Source organism: Bombus terrestris, chromosome 13, assembly GCF_910591885.1.
Source record: "Bombus terrestris chromosome 13, iyBomTerr1.2, whole genome shotgun sequence".
NCBI classification, from domain to species: domain Eukaryota; kingdom Metazoa; phylum Arthropoda; class Insecta; order Hymenoptera; family Apidae; genus Bombus; species Bombus terrestris.
The window spans coordinates 7839373-7856817 of NC_063281.1; the positions used below are offsets into that span (position 1 = coordinate 7839373).

The 17445-nt window shown below is 35.8% G+C and overlaps 1 protein-coding gene and 2 long non-coding RNA genes across 14 annotated transcripts in view; 1 reads left to right on the forward strand and 2 right to left on the reverse strand.

Moving 5' to 3' along the window:
* Positions 1-17400, forward strand: part of LOC100643905 (piezo-type mechanosensitive ion channel component) — a 28751-nt gene extending 11351 nt beyond the window's left edge. The window contains exons 6-38 of one of the 12 annotated variants that reach the window (XM_048411548.1): positions 885-1037; positions 1987-2098; positions 2299-2408; positions 2492-2758; positions 2837-3163; positions 3337-3629; positions 3717-3853; positions 3930-4072; positions 4149-4325; positions 4546-5062; positions 5139-5234; positions 5380-5822; positions 5954-6359; positions 8166-8228; positions 8648-8793; positions 9376-9552; positions 10899-11198; positions 11287-11363; positions 11728-11802; positions 12051-12131; positions 12475-12751; positions 12839-13002; positions 13073-13222; positions 13326-13487; positions 13574-13721; positions 13803-14017; positions 14099-14257; positions 14349-14475; positions 14545-14951; positions 15105-15400; positions 15496-15745; positions 15917-16144; positions 16228-17400. In XM_048411548.1, coding sequence (XP_048267505.1) covers positions 885-1037; positions 1987-2098; positions 2299-2408; positions 2492-2758; positions 2837-3163; positions 3337-3629; positions 3717-3853; positions 3930-4072; positions 4149-4325; positions 4546-5062; positions 5139-5234; positions 5380-5822; positions 5954-6359; positions 8166-8228; positions 8648-8793; positions 9376-9552; positions 10899-11198; positions 11287-11363; positions 11728-11802; positions 12051-12131; positions 12475-12751; positions 12839-13002; positions 13073-13222; positions 13326-13487; positions 13574-13721; positions 13803-14017; positions 14099-14257; positions 14349-14475; positions 14545-14951; positions 15105-15400; positions 15496-15745; positions 15917-16144; positions 16228-16342 — 6798 coding nt within the window. In that variant the 3' untranslated portion in view covers positions 16343-17400. Of the gene's footprint in view, positions 1-42; positions 1038-1521; positions 1570-1986; positions 2099-2298; positions 2409-2491; positions 2759-2836; positions 3164-3336; positions 3630-3716; positions 3854-3929; positions 4073-4148; positions 4326-4545; positions 5063-5138; positions 5235-5379; positions 5823-5953; positions 6360-8165; positions 8229-8647; positions 8794-9375; positions 9553-10898; positions 11199-11286; positions 11364-11727; positions 11803-12050; positions 12132-12474; positions 12752-12838; positions 13003-13072; positions 13223-13325; positions 13488-13573; positions 13722-13802; positions 14018-14098; positions 14258-14348; positions 14476-14544; positions 14952-15104; positions 15401-15495; positions 15746-15916; positions 16145-16227 lie in introns of those variants that run through there. The other 11 variants (XM_048411549.1, XM_048411550.1, XM_048411553.1 and 8 more) reach the window with 11 other exon arrangements.
* LOC125386221 lies at positions 9083-10899 on the reverse strand. Its single transcript, XR_007226190.1, has 2 exons — positions 9835-10899; positions 9083-9765 (listed from the first exon to the last, which is right to left on the reverse strand). It is a non-coding gene; the product is annotated as an uncharacterized LOC125386221 (long non-coding RNA).
* On the reverse strand, positions 12054-12475 carry LOC125386220. Its single transcript, XR_007226189.1, has 2 exons — positions 12315-12475; positions 12054-12243 (listed from the first exon to the last, which is right to left on the reverse strand). It is a non-coding gene; the product is annotated as an uncharacterized LOC125386220 (long non-coding RNA).
* Positions 17401-17445: the final 45 nt, after the last annotated feature.

Genomic DNA, 17445 nt, shown 5'->3' on the forward strand with positions numbered 1-17445 from the left:
TATTTGTTAGTGCATCCCTATTTCACTAATGAAGAACACGTACAGTTAGTAATAAACACGAAAGAGATATCTGGAATATTAGAAATATAGTGGAATCTCGATTATCAGAACGCTGATTAATCCAACTACATGGATAATTGTCTGGTAGGCGATTTGAGATACTATGGGCATGTCTTATTAATTCGATTTTTAGTAATTCAAAAAGTCAATATTTAACAGCTTCACGATTGAATATATTTTGGGACGTCGGAAAATTTTCTTTATCGATTATTAATAATAGATAGTAATTTTAATTGAGAAAAGATAGTATACAGTATGGGGCCAACGAAACGATCGATTATCGGAACACCGACTAATCAAAAGTTTAGTAGTCCCTTGCGAGAGAGATTAGAAAAGAAAAATAGAAACTATATAGAGACTGATTAATTTGGATAATCAAGATTTTACTGTACCATTAAACCAGATGTGAAATTTAGCGGAAGATAATGAAAGATTAAACGCGGAGATTATCAAGTGATTAAACGAAAGTAGCGTTTTATCGATTGAAATTGTAATTAACTGGGTCAAGGAAATCAACTAGAAGATCCAACTGGTAATATTGTTGAATACCATGTCTTGGATACTTGGCTATCCGAAAGTGATGGACATAAAATATAATTAAGAAATTAAGCGAAGCTTCACTTAAGCATGAATCATGTTAATGATGGACGATGCGTGCAATGTGCCTGTTACTGACTCAATTAATTTTCATGCGGTTAAGGAGAACGATTAACCTCGATGTCGGCGAAATAACACGATCTAAGCTTCTACGACTCTATCTCCACTAATTCTTGATACTCACAAGTGTGTCTCTCTCTCTGTAACACACATGTCTTTCTTTGAAGAACGTTGCTTTTACTAACGAGGCGTTCCAGGCAAAGAAAGTGAAACGTTTGAGCGGAAAGCTGGAGAATCTGGACACTCCATTGTCCAGACACGTTTCCATCAGGAGAAGAACTCCATCTCAGAGATGGCAATCAGCGCGACGAAAGGCTCGTGTAAGGGTCTCATCCTGCATGAGTCGAATGTTCTTTTTCGCTTCGATTCTTGCCTGTTTTTAGATTTTTTAATCAAATTCGACTGTACAGTTCATCATCGATTTTATTTCATATTTTACTCACATTTTATTTACATACCTATATGCCAGTCGCACATGTACATATATATGTACTTGCCAGTGTAAGTATTATTTTGTTCTATCACTAACTTATTATGACAAAAGAGAATGTTCGTATCATTATAAAACGTAATATTCATGGAATGAAATTAATAATTTTTTCACTTCTTTTTCGTTTTTTCTCTCTTTGGTTGACGAAGGTGATGAGAATTAACGTATTTTTGTTGAATCGACCGTCCGTCTCCCTTCAAACGACTGCCGTGTTTTTATTTGCTGTCGCCTTCCAGATTTGCGGTTGTTCTTTAACGCTGAGCAAATTCCTTTTCCGTTTGGATGCCGCTATGTTTAGTTTGCCATTGTTTTAGAAGCCGATCATTAATTCGTCGTCCCCGCCTGTCGACGAGCGCACACCCGTACGTATAATAATTAAATTTGCACGTTTGATTATCATAGCAATTACTTTTGTTTACTTATATCATCACGATCACTCTTATTTATCTGGTCAATTTGACTTCACACACTTGCGCACAATTTTTTATGTTTTCCTTTTTTTTTTTGTTTTTATTCAAATAATCGGCACATTTTATGAATTCTTATTGTAGCTGTTGTGGTGAAGGTAAATTTATTTCACTTATACGTAGCATGCATGTGTACGCTTGACAAACAAAATTTTACTCTACAAAACATATATTATACATTTATTAACATAGATTATTTAGTAAGTTAGAATAGAAATTAAAATTATATAAGAGATAGAGAGAACGCTGTGTAGGAACATTTAGGAGTTTTTGTAACATATAGAGAATAGTCTTGTTAATTTTTACTGATAGTTGATGCGATTTGGATCCGGGAGAACGGGGCTACTGCAAGATTCGACCGGAAGTGTCATTGTCCAGGATGGTCATCAGGATGACAACATTCAGATGCAAAGTCTCAGTGAAGGTTTGTTTAAAGCATGATGTTTTTATGCATTTGTAGAAGATTCAGATATATATATTATGATTTCAAATTGTGTTATATGTATTATACATTAATAATAAAATATAATGGATAAATATAAGAATATAAATTTGCATAAATATCCGTTATCTGTTAATAATGTATAAAGATTAGAACACATTAATTAATTAAAAGCTTCTTAGCTACTCCAGACGAGCAATCCGGAATCATCGAACATATCATTATGGCTGTATATTCCATCTTCCAATTGATAATCAATTCATCCTATCTTGCTACGAATATCATAATGATGGTAAGACCCAATAAACCAACGAATTTGATCAAATTTCTTTTTCTAAAATTTCAATCGTTTCATACGATTCTTTTAATCATTAGACTTGGAGTATAATGTACCACAGTTGGACAACGTTTGCGCTGTTATTATGGGCCTTGATTCTCTGGATGGTGCCTAATAAACGCGCTTCCATGATGAAATGCTCGCCGTTTATCGTTATCTATGCAATGCTTTTGCTTCTCGTTCAGTACATTTATAGCATGGATCTGACAGAAGAAGAACTACCAACGAAGATAAACGGAATAAGTGTGTCGGAGATTGGTTTCAGCAAATCTGAACAACTTAGCCGGTGGCATTTAGTCGTCAAGGTAAAAATAATTTCTGTTCACTTAAAAACTAACGTAAGATATATTTTACTATCCATAACATTTTTTACTACTTTACAGTGTCTGTTCATATCTATGTTCTGGATAACTATGAGACAATATACCGCTGAAAGAACCAGACAAAGACGTTCTTCAGCGTTGAGAGACATGGTAGCGCCGTTACATGTCTCTGTTTCGACAGCTACCGCGGCGATGAATCACGAAGCGCCGGAAATCAAAAGCAAATTCATGAAAGATGTTGGCATACTCTTGAAAAAATTATTAACCAAATTTTGGATCGCCGTAGTGGCTATCATGCTATTTATCTCTGGAATCACCGGCGAACGTATGACCGTCTTCAGGATCATTTATATGTCCCTGTTCTTAGTTTTAATCATCACTTTCCAGGTACTCAAACCTTTTCAGTGAAACTTTATTGATAAAATTTCTTGTACCTAAACTCAGTTCGATATAATTTTATTGATTAAATTTTTTGTAAAACCTTATCGATATAATTTCTTGACGTACTTCTTAATGATTTTTAAAGATATAATGATATTTTAATTCTTTTTATATTATAGATATCATGGACAGTATGGAGGAAGATGATGTACACATTCTGGATTACAGTCATTGGTTACTCCGTAATCATGCTGATTCTCGTGTACACTTACCAATTTCATAATTTCCCGGAATATTGGAACTATCTCCATATTGACGAGGACTTGCAGAAGGACATTGGTTTAGAAATATACGAGACCAAGGATCTATTTGTTAGATTACTGACGCCAACGTTCTTCGTAATTATCACTGTCCTCCAGATTCATTATTTCCATAAAGATTTCTTGGAAGTGACCGATATCGAGAAATTTGGGTTAGCATATAACTAATATAATATGTAGTATATGGTATAATAATATAAGTACAACAATTGGGAGAAATAAATAATTAAAAATTATAGAACTGAAGAGAGTCCTCGAATCGAACGATCGAGTCTTGGCCATTCACCGATTTTAACCATGCCACCATCTTCACCGGGAGAAGTTTTCCTTGTTGAAGAAGAGAAAGAACATATATACTCCTTAAGACAGTTAAAAGGTATGATACCATGTATACTGATTTTTTTGCGAATTTTCGAATCAAAATTAATCTAACAGATATATTTCATTTTCAGAAATGTCGAAACTGGAGCGGCTACAGTTACTTCATAACGTAATACAGCAACTCTTAAATTTGTATAATTATACTTGGCTCTTCTTTGAAATTCACATGCAAAAGATCATTTTCATTTCTGTGATGATTTTCTGTGTCAACGATGTGAGTTTAAGTGAATTAATTAAAGTGATTAAGGACTGGTGTTCAATTTGTCATTTACCTAAATAATAAATTTCAGGTCTGTGCTATTAATTTTGTATTCGTCTTGATACTGGTTATCATGATCAATTCTCGAAGAAATGTTCAAATATGTACTGCCAACACGATCGCCGCGATAATTGCCATTCTGATGGTCGTAAAAATGCTATATCAAATTCAGTATATCGATCACAATAACTGGAATATTAATTGCACGGTAAATATAAATATGCAATCAATCAAAGAACTATTCGATCGCCCAAGTATTTCATACTCACCTAAAAAATAATTTTATTTTTATTCAGTGTATAATAAAATAATAATTGATATTGATTACAATTTTGGTAATTGAATAATTAAAAAATTAATATCTTTGTCATCACATGTTTTTTATTGATACGATTTTTCAAATAAATCTTCTCATTTGCCATTTGTAGAAATTTCCATCTGAAAATCAAACTCAGTATGGCAGCAATAACACGATGTACAATATCGCAGAGTGGTTTGGAATAAAAAAAGGAGAGCCAGGACATTTGGCAGAATTATTGAAGGGTTACATAGGAATCTTAGTGGTGACTACTCTCAGAAAAATCATCAGAATTCGACAGTGTTTCTATAGAAAAGCACATAACAAACCTTTGGACACTCCTCAAGTTATGTTCCCTTCTATCACCAGAGAAGACGCTGACAAAGGAGTACCACAGTGCTTGAAATTCCTTTTCAATTATGGATTCTATAAGTTTGGCGTTGAATTCTGTTTGATAGGAATAGTGGCACTCATTGGAACCAGATTAGATTTCTATTCTGTCCTTTATAGCATTTGGCTTTTACTATTCTTCTCTTTGAGAAGAAAAGCAATATCCAGAATTTGGCCTTTCTTCAAGTTCTTTGGTATAATTTTACTACCTATTCAGTATTCTTTCGTTGTGGCTCCACCATCTTGGTTTTGTATAGGTTGTTAAATATTTATAATATTAATATTTGAAGTAATTCAAAAATAGAGAATAAATTGATTTTTCTTAACTTTCAGAGTATCCATGGAGTGAATCCAAAACTTTGAGGGGTTTGCAAGAGTGGATGTATTTACCTGATCCTGACTTTCCACCAAACGCTAGAAAATTAATGTGTAAGACTCATAATAGAATATTACGTATAAGTATTAAGATCCACATTTTTGTCAGCACAAAGAAATAGAACTTAAGCAGAAATTTATTTCAGATATAAAATTAATATAAAATATCAAACTTTGATCTTTTTTTATTTTAATTCAGGTGATTTTATTCTGCTAATGATGGTCGTCAGACAAAGTCTCGTCTTCCAAATAGAAGAAAGAAGCACAGCGACTAACAGAGAATTTCCAGCTGGTCATAATTATTCCGTCTACGAAAATATGGAGAAACCAAATTTCATCAATCCTGTGAAGGATTACGTGTCACATATTCACTGTTGGTTAGACATAATTAAACGAGGCGTATTAATAAGTCTCATGTGGATCACTTTGTCGATCATGTTCCTGGCTGGAACAGAAAGGACTAATCTCTTCTCGTTGGGTTATTTAATTGGTGCATTCGTATTCCTCTGGCAAGGAAGTGACTTTTACTTGAGACCAGTGAAAACCATCTTGAAATGGTGGAATCTTCTAATCGGTTACAATGTGGTCGTCATATTTTCCAAGGCTTTGCTTCAGGGTGTAGGTTGCGTGCTGATAGAACAGGTAATTTGAAACATTTACCACTAAAATCACCGACCTGACGTGTAAAATATACAATACAAGAAGAAAATGAAGCTTTTGTCTTACTTATTAACATTAATCATAACTCTAACGAATAAAATATTGAATTTTAGCTGCAAGTGTTAGCGTGTCCACTGATTCAGCTATTCGGTATAACTTGTCTAAGAAAATTCCGAAGTTCAGTGAGCGACATAGTTCTGGAAAAATTGGATTGCGAGGTGCCACAAGAAGATATCGGCATGGTCTGGGATGGTCTATGCTTTGGCTTCCTGTTACTCCAGAAACGACTGTTCAAGAGTTATTACTTCTTCCACATAGTAGATGAAACGAAAGCTATGAGCATCCTAGCGTCTAGAGGGGCGGAGTTATTAGAAGAACTGCACCAGAAGCGCATCGAAATTCAAGAAAACGTTGAGAAGAACGTGTTGCAGAAGTTGAAGTTTAAAATGGATAAAATCAAAGCTAACCAGAGAAAAATACAAGGACCTAGTTACAGGGAACCACAGATACACGCAGTTGGTAAGAATTATTTCAACGTTTGAAGTATAAAATGGTCAGGTTAGTAGGAGGGAACGACGTCGTCGATAAATAATTTTCCAATGTCAGACAAACTTTCTATTCCTCATCCTTACCTTTCTGTTCCTAAATCCTCAATGTTATACTTTCATGTACCTTTACCTGGTAACCTGAACCTAAATCTCAACTCAGCGTTTCTTTGTTCCCTACTAACAGCAACCTGACGTTCTTCCATCTTACCAATCCACATGTATTCTATAAAATTAACGAAAAGTAGCTAAAAACTAGATCACAATGTCTAGTTCTTCCATCCTTCCAACGTATATCGTGTATCCCACAGTATTTAGTAGGAAGTAGCATAAATCTAAATCTCAACGTAGAATTCCACCACCTTACCGATCTATGCAGGTGCATATCATAATATTTAACAAGAAACAGTCTAAATCTAAACTTCAACGAAGGCTTCTTCTACTCTACCAACCTACGTGTACTCTGCAGTAATTAACAAACAATAGCTTAAACTTAAACCTCAACGTAGGTAAACTTAGAGATTATTCGCAGGCTAACGTCTCTATATTTGATTCTCTATATTTGATGCACGCGAAAAAGAAGGGGCAGCGCCTCTGGCAAGGTCTTCCAGCGTAAGCTCGTGCGGTCACACCCCTCCTCAGGGTTATCAGACACCGATCGACGAAGACGACGATGAGCCAGCCCCGTTGACACCGCGAGCTGCGTCTCTCTTGCAGGCGCCTACACCAAATTCCGCTGTGATGACAGTGAGCCTCGAGGGTTACCTCGAACCGACCCGTATTTCCTTCGGTTCTCCACCAAGTAGCGAGTTGAATCCACGTGGTCCATCGCCCGACGAGACGTTTCCAGTGTTCTCGCCGCCGCCATACGACAGAGGACCACGGGATCGATCGTTGACCTCGTCGATCCGACATCGTCGACAGTCCAGCTTCATCGGACCACCATGGATGAATGGATTACAAACACCAAGACAGTCAATCGTCTCGAGCACATCTCGCTCCCCGCTATCTCATCACACATGTAACGACACAACGGGAACAAGATCATCGTCGTCGATCTGCTACGATGTCCTGTACATATGCTTCCGCGACAGCACCTCTAGATCATCTATGAAGCACCGATCTTTCTTTCGTTTCGTTACTATTGATGGTTCTAGAGGATTTTTAGGGTACCTTCCGGTTTGAGTCTTTTGATTTTTGTGCCGGGCACGTCGTGTCGAAATGTAAAAATTAGAATGACCGAAGTTTTGTTGGTTTCTCAGTAGATTTTGTTTCGGTATTTATTTTGTAAATGTGTAGATATTTGATTGATGTCGTCGTCGGGACATTTTCATTTCTGTTCCTTTTGTTGTTTTAAGAGAACTTTCTTTGATCTTCGTTAGATGTCGTATTATATTTGGATCTGATTGAATGTACATAGTTAAACATACTATATTCGTATAACTAATATCGATGATTAGATCGTTTCGTATATATTCCTTCGGCATCAATCCTGCTTTGACATTCGAACATCACATTCTCCTCATTCATCACTTTCGTAATTAATTTTATCTCTCTTATAGGGAGAAGTATTAATTCAAATCCAAAAATCCATTTAATTTCTTGACAGATCGTTCTGCATCCTGTTGATCCTACTGACCGAGGATTCCAGAACTCGAGCGTAATCGACATGTAATATACATGTATATTGTTGTAAAATAGATCTCTAGCCTGTGCCGACGACTTTCTCATCGTTTTCAGTTTTTTATCTATACCTTTCTGTGTCTTTTCTTTGTATTAGATACTCTCTATCCAGGAACACGGCCGTTGTACAGAGTTCGCGCCCCAAAGACCAACAGAGAGGGTAAATGAAAATTATCTTTCATTTTTTTTTCTCTTTCCGCAGCTTATCTAGGCTTTGTCCTACCAACTGACGTGTCCACATCCTGACTAACTATCCTTCTGCTTTTACAGAACCTCTCGCTGTACATATACGTAATTTGTTTCTGTGTATCACGAAATTCTAATATGTATAGCGAACCAAAGATGGTGGCGGGTGCATTTATGCGTGTCCTGTGTGATTGTACTAATACTTTTTCTAACTTTAATAGATGTTATACTGTTTTCTAAAATGTTAGTCTGAGCCTCGTAGAGTAACATCGTCCGAAAGCACAACTCTTAAGTTAAGTGAAATATCGTGCATGGCTTTAGCACAGTATAGTGTAAGTGACGATGGTTGGTTCTTCTATCAGTGTTTAAGAAAAATTCGTTTTGTTTGATCAGCTGTCAGATCAGGCGATTACTACATGTTCGACGACCTGGACGACGACGACGTGACCGATCTGATCCCGGACACTGAATCCGAAAAAAAAGAAGCGGAGAAACGTCATGAAGCTGAAAAACGCGGCAGAAGAATGACCATTTCCGAGGTATGTTAGCTGCTTCCTAAATTGCGAATGAAAATTTTGAACGATACGTTTTGGAGGGTTACGAATCTCTGGTTTGTCTGCTATGAACTTTCGATTTGAAGCAAAAGTTTGACTAATCGAAGAACGCTTGATCCACTGAGAAATTCCGCGAAACGACCCAGCATATTTTTATCATCAAAAAGGCCGATTCAGTTTTTAATTTCACATCATAGTTTTCGATTTGATTTCGTGCTTCAGTTAACTTTGTTAACCCAGTCGTGGTTCGGTTAACTGAGTTAACTTTCAGTCGAATTCACAGTTCGTTCCTCAACGAATCTATCAGATGGATCATGGGATCATGGCCAAAGGTTGACTTGATCTCCGTGTGTGCGTAAAGTCCTCGCATTATTCTATCGATCTACCACTGGCCCAAACCCCCTTTCAACCCTTTTGCAATGATCACCCCCGCCCATTTTTCACAATTGTTCTCTAATCCTTGGCCCGTCGAGGAGTCATCAGACAGCAGACAACAAGTACAGCGCAAACAAAAGGCAATTGGTAACGCATGGAAAGAAATGATTCAAAAGTGTGGTCCCCTTGCAGCTGATGAACACGCTGATTAAGACAGACATTGAGATCGCGACACACGTCGCCATGTACGGAGGGACTGAAAAGGACGCGCTGAGACTACGTCGTCGGAGTGTGCCTTTAACAAGGAAGAAATCATCTATGTCGTATCTCAGTGCACGTTCCGAGACCGACACTGCAGTGGCCACCGATGTGAGACCCCCTTAAAAGGCTGCATGTCACTGCTACAGGCTCTCTTTTTCTCTTACCTGGCCACCACTTTTTCCTCCTTCATTCTTATTGTTTATTTTTCTTTTGTTTCTTTTTTTTTGTCCTCTTTCAAATTCTATATATACGCTCTCTTCAATCTTAACGTCATTTTAGTCTTTCTATCTAATTCTTTTCCTAGTTTTCTTTCTTTCTTTCCTGTAATAATATCGTTATATCATTGTACTCTAATAAATTGTCGATTTCCAGTGTCATCTTTGATATTACCTGCAAATAATTCTCAGCTTTCGTTGTATCTTTTATTATATATTTATGTCGTTTACTTCTGTTTTCGTCTTTCTCTTATCCTTTTGTTTCTCGTCATATTTATTCATTAATTTCTTTGTTACATCGGACTCAAACACGTTTGTATCACCTATTGAAGTGTGTTGGAAATTTATTAATAGCCAACTGCGCAAACCTTACACTTTTAACAATTTTTAACAAGTACATACACTAGACAGAATCACACATAGCCACACACAGCAAACCACGAATGATAGTGGTACTAATGAATTTTACAACATTTATACATATATTCGCTAGTTATTACAGTGCTTCGACGTTAATTATTCCTTTCTTTTCGCATCTTACAGCTTTGTAATAAAAGAAAAAATGAAACATATGTGACGGAAGCGGTGACGTTCCACTCACGTCGATTCACCTTTTTTTTCTTTTGTTTTTTATGTCATTCCTTTTAAATGTTGTAGTCGCAGGAGGCTCCTCGTCGTTGGTACATATCTGCCGCTCGATACTTAGCTTAATTTGTTTTCATTATGTTTACAGCGTAGCACCGTAATCTCACGCTTTTAATATCATAACAATAATTTTTTATATCGATTAATTGCATACGCAGAATTTGATTCAGACAAAACGCCACCAACGATCCATTAAATCTTTTTTTATCTAGAATAGTCCATTGATTAATTTAATAAAAATTATTTATTATAATTTCAAACGGTTTACTTAAAGCTCATCATAATATCATAAATATCTCAATTTCATTAAACTTCACGACATGGTAGAATTTACATGGAAAAATAAATAATGACAAACCTCCGTTTTATAAATATCGTATGAAAAAACGGAATTCGGAAATGTAATTTGACTAAAAGAATTGCAAATGAAATGTCAATACAACGTTGGCCCTTAGAGCGTCAAACACAGTTACTGAATAACTACCGCTGTCGATAAACTTATGGTGTAATTGTCTTCAAATTCCACGTACCAGAAACTGCCAGAAATAATGAACCAAACTAATAACACAAACGATAATTTGTTATTTAAATTAGGCCGCTGACAAAACAAGTCTCGCGTCGGCGGACATGGAAACCGATGAAAAAGATGCGGCCGCGGCAGAACGTGATAAAACACCAGTGCCAACAGACGACGAATATGGAGAAGATAAACCAGATGAAAAGGAGGAGGAGACACAGGAGGATGAGCAAAAAGTATCAATTGCTACGTACTTCAAATTCATTATAGTGATGGTTAATAGCACCCTGACGTCGATGACCAAGTACTTGAACAGATTTTCGCGTGACTATAGATACATTCGCAAGGTTTTAACGAAAGAAAAGAAAGTATTAAAGGTACGTGATGGAACGAGTAAAAAATTTGCAACAGAAATTGGATCGATAAAGTCGGAGATTCTTTTTCTTGGCATCGTTTAATTTATAGACAAAACCAGACTTCCGGATGGGAATGCGATTGGGAATCACTCAAATATGGCAGCCAATTCCTGTGATGAAACAAGGGTAAGATTTTCATCATAGATAAGATTGTAACTAAAGAAACGTTCTTACCTCTTTGGCTTCCTACATTATTTGCTCGTAAACGCTTAACTGTACAGATAGAGTATCGTAGAATAATAAGAACCGCGATTTTGAAGAGATTGAGAATGTCTTTAAAGATTTAGTTCGTTTTAGGTAGTAAATCCTTTGGTGGTATCCCACGTCGACACTTTAGAGCTTTAGTAGTATTGTGCTTGTCCCAAGTACTTGCTTTTCCTTCTTAGAATTATTCAAAGTCCTTTTGAAAAGAAGTAGTCTATATTTACCGTTGCTATTAGGCCAGTCCTTATAGTAGAAGCTAGAGTAGTAAATGTGCTCGCCCTGACAGATCGACTAATGGAAATGCCGAGGAATCTTACGATGCTGGCGAGGGACCTAACCAACCACGACCGCAGGAAGAAAGGTAAGATTCTGTAGAAAATGCTTATTTTTCGTAAACGTTGTCTAAAGTATATCTTCATTAAATAAAATACAATTCAATTAAATTCAATTAGATTAAATTAAATATTTTGTATTTCCCTTGGAAATAAAGGTCTCTGCCAGTTTAAATCAAATTCAATTGAAATTCCTGAATCTTCTATCCGCATTTTTGTTAATGTAAAGAAATAATTTGAAGTAAACGTAGACAGAGAGGAGTGTTATTTTTGCTAGGAAAAGCAGCTCGTTGATGGTCCCTCATATTCGAATTTTGGCACCGAGTTTGGAGCGAGGATTGGACATATCCTCCTCCAGGTATCAAGACTACTTTGTAAAATCGATAAATGTTCTTTCACTTCGTTGTTAAACGCACCTTCTGCACGTTGATCTTTGCAAGCAGCATGTACATTATAATTTCTTCTAGCCCCTTTAAACATGAATATGTAGACATGAATATCGTAATTGTATAAATATTTACATTTACAGAGAAAGATGTACCTATCAACTTTTGTTCAGTTCTATTTTACAGGTGTTCGAGCTTTCGGTGTGCTTTTCGTCTCAATGTTTTGCAGAAGAAAAAAACTTCCTTCTGCGTATTTATGTTAGATCATATGGTGGAATTTCTTAATGCTATTAATGAAAACTGTTATTTATACAGCTCACTATTCTCCGAAATCTCACCTGTCCAACACGATGACGAAGGTGGTGCACTGTCTGAAGTCGATCAACCACCGATAATCCAATTATTGGCATCTATTTGGTTTGGAGTCCTGGCACATTCGTGTCTACTTTGTTACTTCATGGTATTCCTTCATCAGATTAAAAATGCATCCGTCCTTTCCACGCCTTTGCCTCTCATGGTGTTCTGCTGGGGTTCGTTAACCATTCCACGACCCTCGAAAACATTTTGGATAACGTTGATCGCGTACACCGAGGTAAAATATAAAATTCTTCGGACAGGTTAATAATTTTTTCAGAAAAAACAAAAAATTTCTTAGCTGATTAAAGGTAAATTTTTTTAGGCAATTGTGATAGTAAAATGCATTTTCCAATTGGAAGTATTGCCCTGGAATCGAGATGCTGCACCGAATAATCCTCTATTTACTCCTAGAATTATGGGCGTTGAACGCAAACATAATTATGCTTTGTGGGATCTGCTGTTACTTCTCATGGTGTTCTTTCATAGGTAAATCGAAGCATAAATTTCATAAGAATATTTTTTCATCGTAAAAATTAAACAAAAATCCTATTTTTAGATTTATGCTGAAATCATTAGGGCAATGGACATCCCCATCCCTAAAACCAAGAAAAATTATTCCTTCCACTTTAACTGTAGTTCCAGCCAAGCCTCCACCACCAGAAAATAGAGGTCAAGGAGAATCTGCATCGCTACAAGAAGAAGAAGGGTACGTCAATTTCTTAATTTTCATTGATTTATACGTTCCTAATATTGTTGTATAATATATAATTAATATACAATTGCTAATATTAATATTTTATTATTTACAGCGGTAGTACCGTAAGAACACCTAAAGGAGCAACTCTGAATCTTCGCGCAGCAGGCGAGGGTGAAAATGCGCAAGCCACAAATGAATATGAAAAATTAGTAGCCGTTCAAGGAGAAGAAATCAGTCCCATGAACGAAGAGTTCAATAAAGCCATGAATATGACGTAAGCATGTATACGTATTTATTTTAATACGATGTTATATGAGGTAGTCTCTTAAAATTTATTTAAACACAATGATTTGTTTCCAGTGTAAATAAATACAAAGAACCAATGAAAGATTTCTTCCAAAAAATTCTTAGCCCAATTAGCAAAGAAAAGACGAACGTATATGCATATATGTTCCTGTGTGATTTCTTTAATTTCTTGCTACTCATTTTTGGATTTTCTGCATTTGGGGTAAGCATCCCTATATTTTCTAACAAGTAACATCATGTACCTTTAAGATAATTTCTAACAATAATTTTTGTCAATTTCTAGACACAACAAGGAGACGGTGGTGTTACAGCCTATTTACAAGAAAATCGAGTTCCGATGCCATTCTTACTGATGTTACTGCTACAGTTTGCATTGATAGTTATCGATAGAGCCTTGTTCTTAAAGAAATCAATCGTAGGCAAACTAATTTTCCATTACTTTCTTATATTTGGCGTTCACATTTGGATGTTCTTCATATTGCCAAGTGTTACCGAACGGTACGATGGATTTTTTCATCATAGAGAAATTTCAATTCGAATATTTAACATCTTAATTTAAATTGTCAAATATAATCACAGACAATTTAATGAGAGGCTTCCACCGCAAATTTGGTACATGGTCAAGTGCTTCTACCTCTTGTTAGCGGCTTATCAATTAAGACAAGGCTATCCGACACGAATACTTGGCAACTTCCTCTGCAAGAAATACAGCATTGTCAACTATGTCTTATTCAAAGTGTTAGAATATATTCTATCTATCGAACTTAAAACTAATATAATAATTTAAAATGTTGATATTATTAATAATTGATGTATAAATTTTCGACAGATTCATGTTAGTCCCATTCTTATTCGAATTAAGGGCAGTAATGGACTGGATCTGGACGGACACTTCCATGACGATAATGGATTGGTTCAAAATGGAAGATATTTTCGCCAATATTTATCAAATCAAGGTATATCGCTCTACATATTTTGTGTAAATTTGTATATAAATTATTAATAAATGTGTGTGTGAATTGTAGTGTATGCGAGGCGTAGAAACGGATTTCCCTCAGCCACGAGGTGTAAAGAAGAAACAAATGAGCAAGTACTTAATCGGTGGTGGTGCTCTCTTCTTCATGATTGGATTAATATGGTTCCCCTTGCTCTTATTTGCACTTGGTGGCACAGTTGGTGTTTCTAATCTACCCTACGACGTTTCAATGAAAATTAGAATTGGTCCTTATGAACCAATTTACTCTATGTCGGCACAAAGTAGCTCTATCATCGAATACGACGAAACTGATTTCACGAGATTTTCGAATTTGTACGCGAGAGATAGACCTGCAGTCACTTTCCTGGAGAACTATATACATTCTGATGTCGCTGCCGTGAGATTGAGTGGGTTCTCTCGAAAATTATGGAGTATATCTCCGCCAGACTTAGATAGGTATGATTATTTTAATTCTACTACGTTCCTGAATTCATATCAATTCCAATTTTTAAATTACTAAAAAAATTTCTGAGTTTAAAAAGGATATAAAAGAATCACTTTTTATATACACGTTGACATCTGTAACTTTATGTAATTATTTTATGACAGACTGATAACAGAATTAGAAGATAATAGCACAACCGTGGTCATCCACGTAGAGTGGACGGTGTCTCGAAAAACGGACGCGAAAGATGCCAGTGGGATAACGACACAAGTGAGAGATATAAGATTGCCACCGTATGAAAACAATGAATTTAATCCTGTGAGAAGAACGTTAGCTAATATGCTCTCTAGCAATGACTCAACCGTGCATAATGGTACTATCACCTTGCAATATGCGTTTCCCAAGTTTTTGAAAGTGACTGGTCGAACCACTGACGTCGTTCCGCAATTAATGCGAATGCGTAAGTGTCATATGACAAAGAAAGATATCTATGGAACGAAGATAGAACGTAATGTTATTGAACTTATGTGTGAGATTAATCTCCATAATTTACAGCGAAATGGCTTGATGACAATGTAGAGGAAGACGATGAGAATCATCTGTACAGGGATGTTAGTCTTCATTTATCTACCGACGCAGATTGTTGTGCTCGTCAGAAATGGTGGATCGTTAAAGAAGTTTGCAATGATACTTTATACGATCAGCTATTAAAGAGAGTGCCCTTAAATAACTGCAAGTACATCATGATGTTCTTGTTCAATGATAAAACGTTCCCCGAGGGGTTGAGCTTTATCAGTGGATTTGGGTACGTTTCTGAAATTATCTAATGCTATCATTATGCTAGGTCTACACTGTTATTCGTGAGATCCAGTGTGGTTACAATGCTAATTCCCTTCACGAACAGTTCTCGTCAGTGTGAATTTGTTCTTTTTTTTTTTATTTATTAGAATTTATTTTTTCTCGTATATGTCTACAGAATCTTAGGTTTGTACACTACCGCGGTGATAGTCATAAGTCAAATGATGAGGAAGGTAGTCAGTGACATGGCGCCGAAGATTATGTTCGATGACTTACCCTACGTCGATAGAATACTAAGATTATGCTTAGATATTTATTTGGTCCGTGAAAGTGGAGAATTGTGTCTCGAGGAAGACTTGTTCGCCAAATTAATATTCCTCTACAGATCACCGGAGACGTTGATCAGGTTGCTGTTGCATTACATCACCATCATAAGTATCATATTAGATTTAAAGAATCTAGCGTAACAACTATATCGCATTTTTTCAGATGGACAAGGCCACCCGAAGAAGGAGAGAGAACTGACAATGAAGATCAAGATGATGTAGATGAGGATGCTGTGGCACCAAGAGGAGAATCTCGAGATGTTTCTCGTAGAGAATAAATTTTGTCAAACGTTTCTGAGGATAAACTCCAAACCTAAACAATATCAGTGAGAATATTGTGAAATTTTCAAAACGGCTAGCATTAATGATAAAACGAGACTAGAGTTAACTTTTGTTGGATCAAAGACTTTAAGATTTTGTTAATTATGCGAAACGGAATTTATTAAAGAAAGGATTTTTTCGAAAAATATTACCGGTAATTTTGCGTAATGGAGACAATAGTCGGCGCACTTATCAAGACGTGACAATGGTTAAAAAGATTAAAGAAACTCAGGAATTTAGTACAGTTATGTTTGTTGTTAGGAAACTGATTAACGAAGAGATCGTTCCTATAAAGATGTACATATGTATACGGAAATAACGCAAAGCGAAAGAGAAAATGATATTAATCATAATAGGGAAAGTTAACGAGAAGACCTGAGAAATTTAAAGAAGTCCGAGGATACATTATACAGCAGAATTATTTATTTCTTAATCGTGTTTTTAAGTAAGGTTTTACTAATTTTTATTTAAATATTTATCGATAAAGAACTCGCTTGATCATAGTCGAAGGTATGAAGGATATTGTGGTCGTGAGATGTTGTCAGTAACATGATTTTGAGATAAGTGCTTTATAGAATTAAGCGTCCAAAGATAAATTTGTTGTACCATATGCGATACATATGCTTTTATCTCTAATTTATTAGAATTTATGCATAAATCGAAATAGCCGCATTTAAAATTGCATTTTCATAGGTAAGAATGTAAACCCCTTATTCTTAAAAAATTAATATCTTCAAAACTGCCGATAGCAAGATCTTTCGTTCCTTTTTATACGTTTTTCTAATCGTCGATTCATTCAGGTATTACTGAATAAAATTATCTGGTGATTTTGCCAAAACCTCGAGCGCGTTTTATACATTACACATATTTAACCGAAGATCTTGACTCCATAATAATTATCATTGCTTGTAAATATGCATTGTACAACATGCATCCGTATTGAAACATTGTATCATGTCGCCTTAATATGCCTTTTAAAAGAATCTTCGAATATATGTAAATTGTTTCAAACGAATATGCTATGATTTTATTTCTTGAATTTCTACTCTAAAAATTAAGA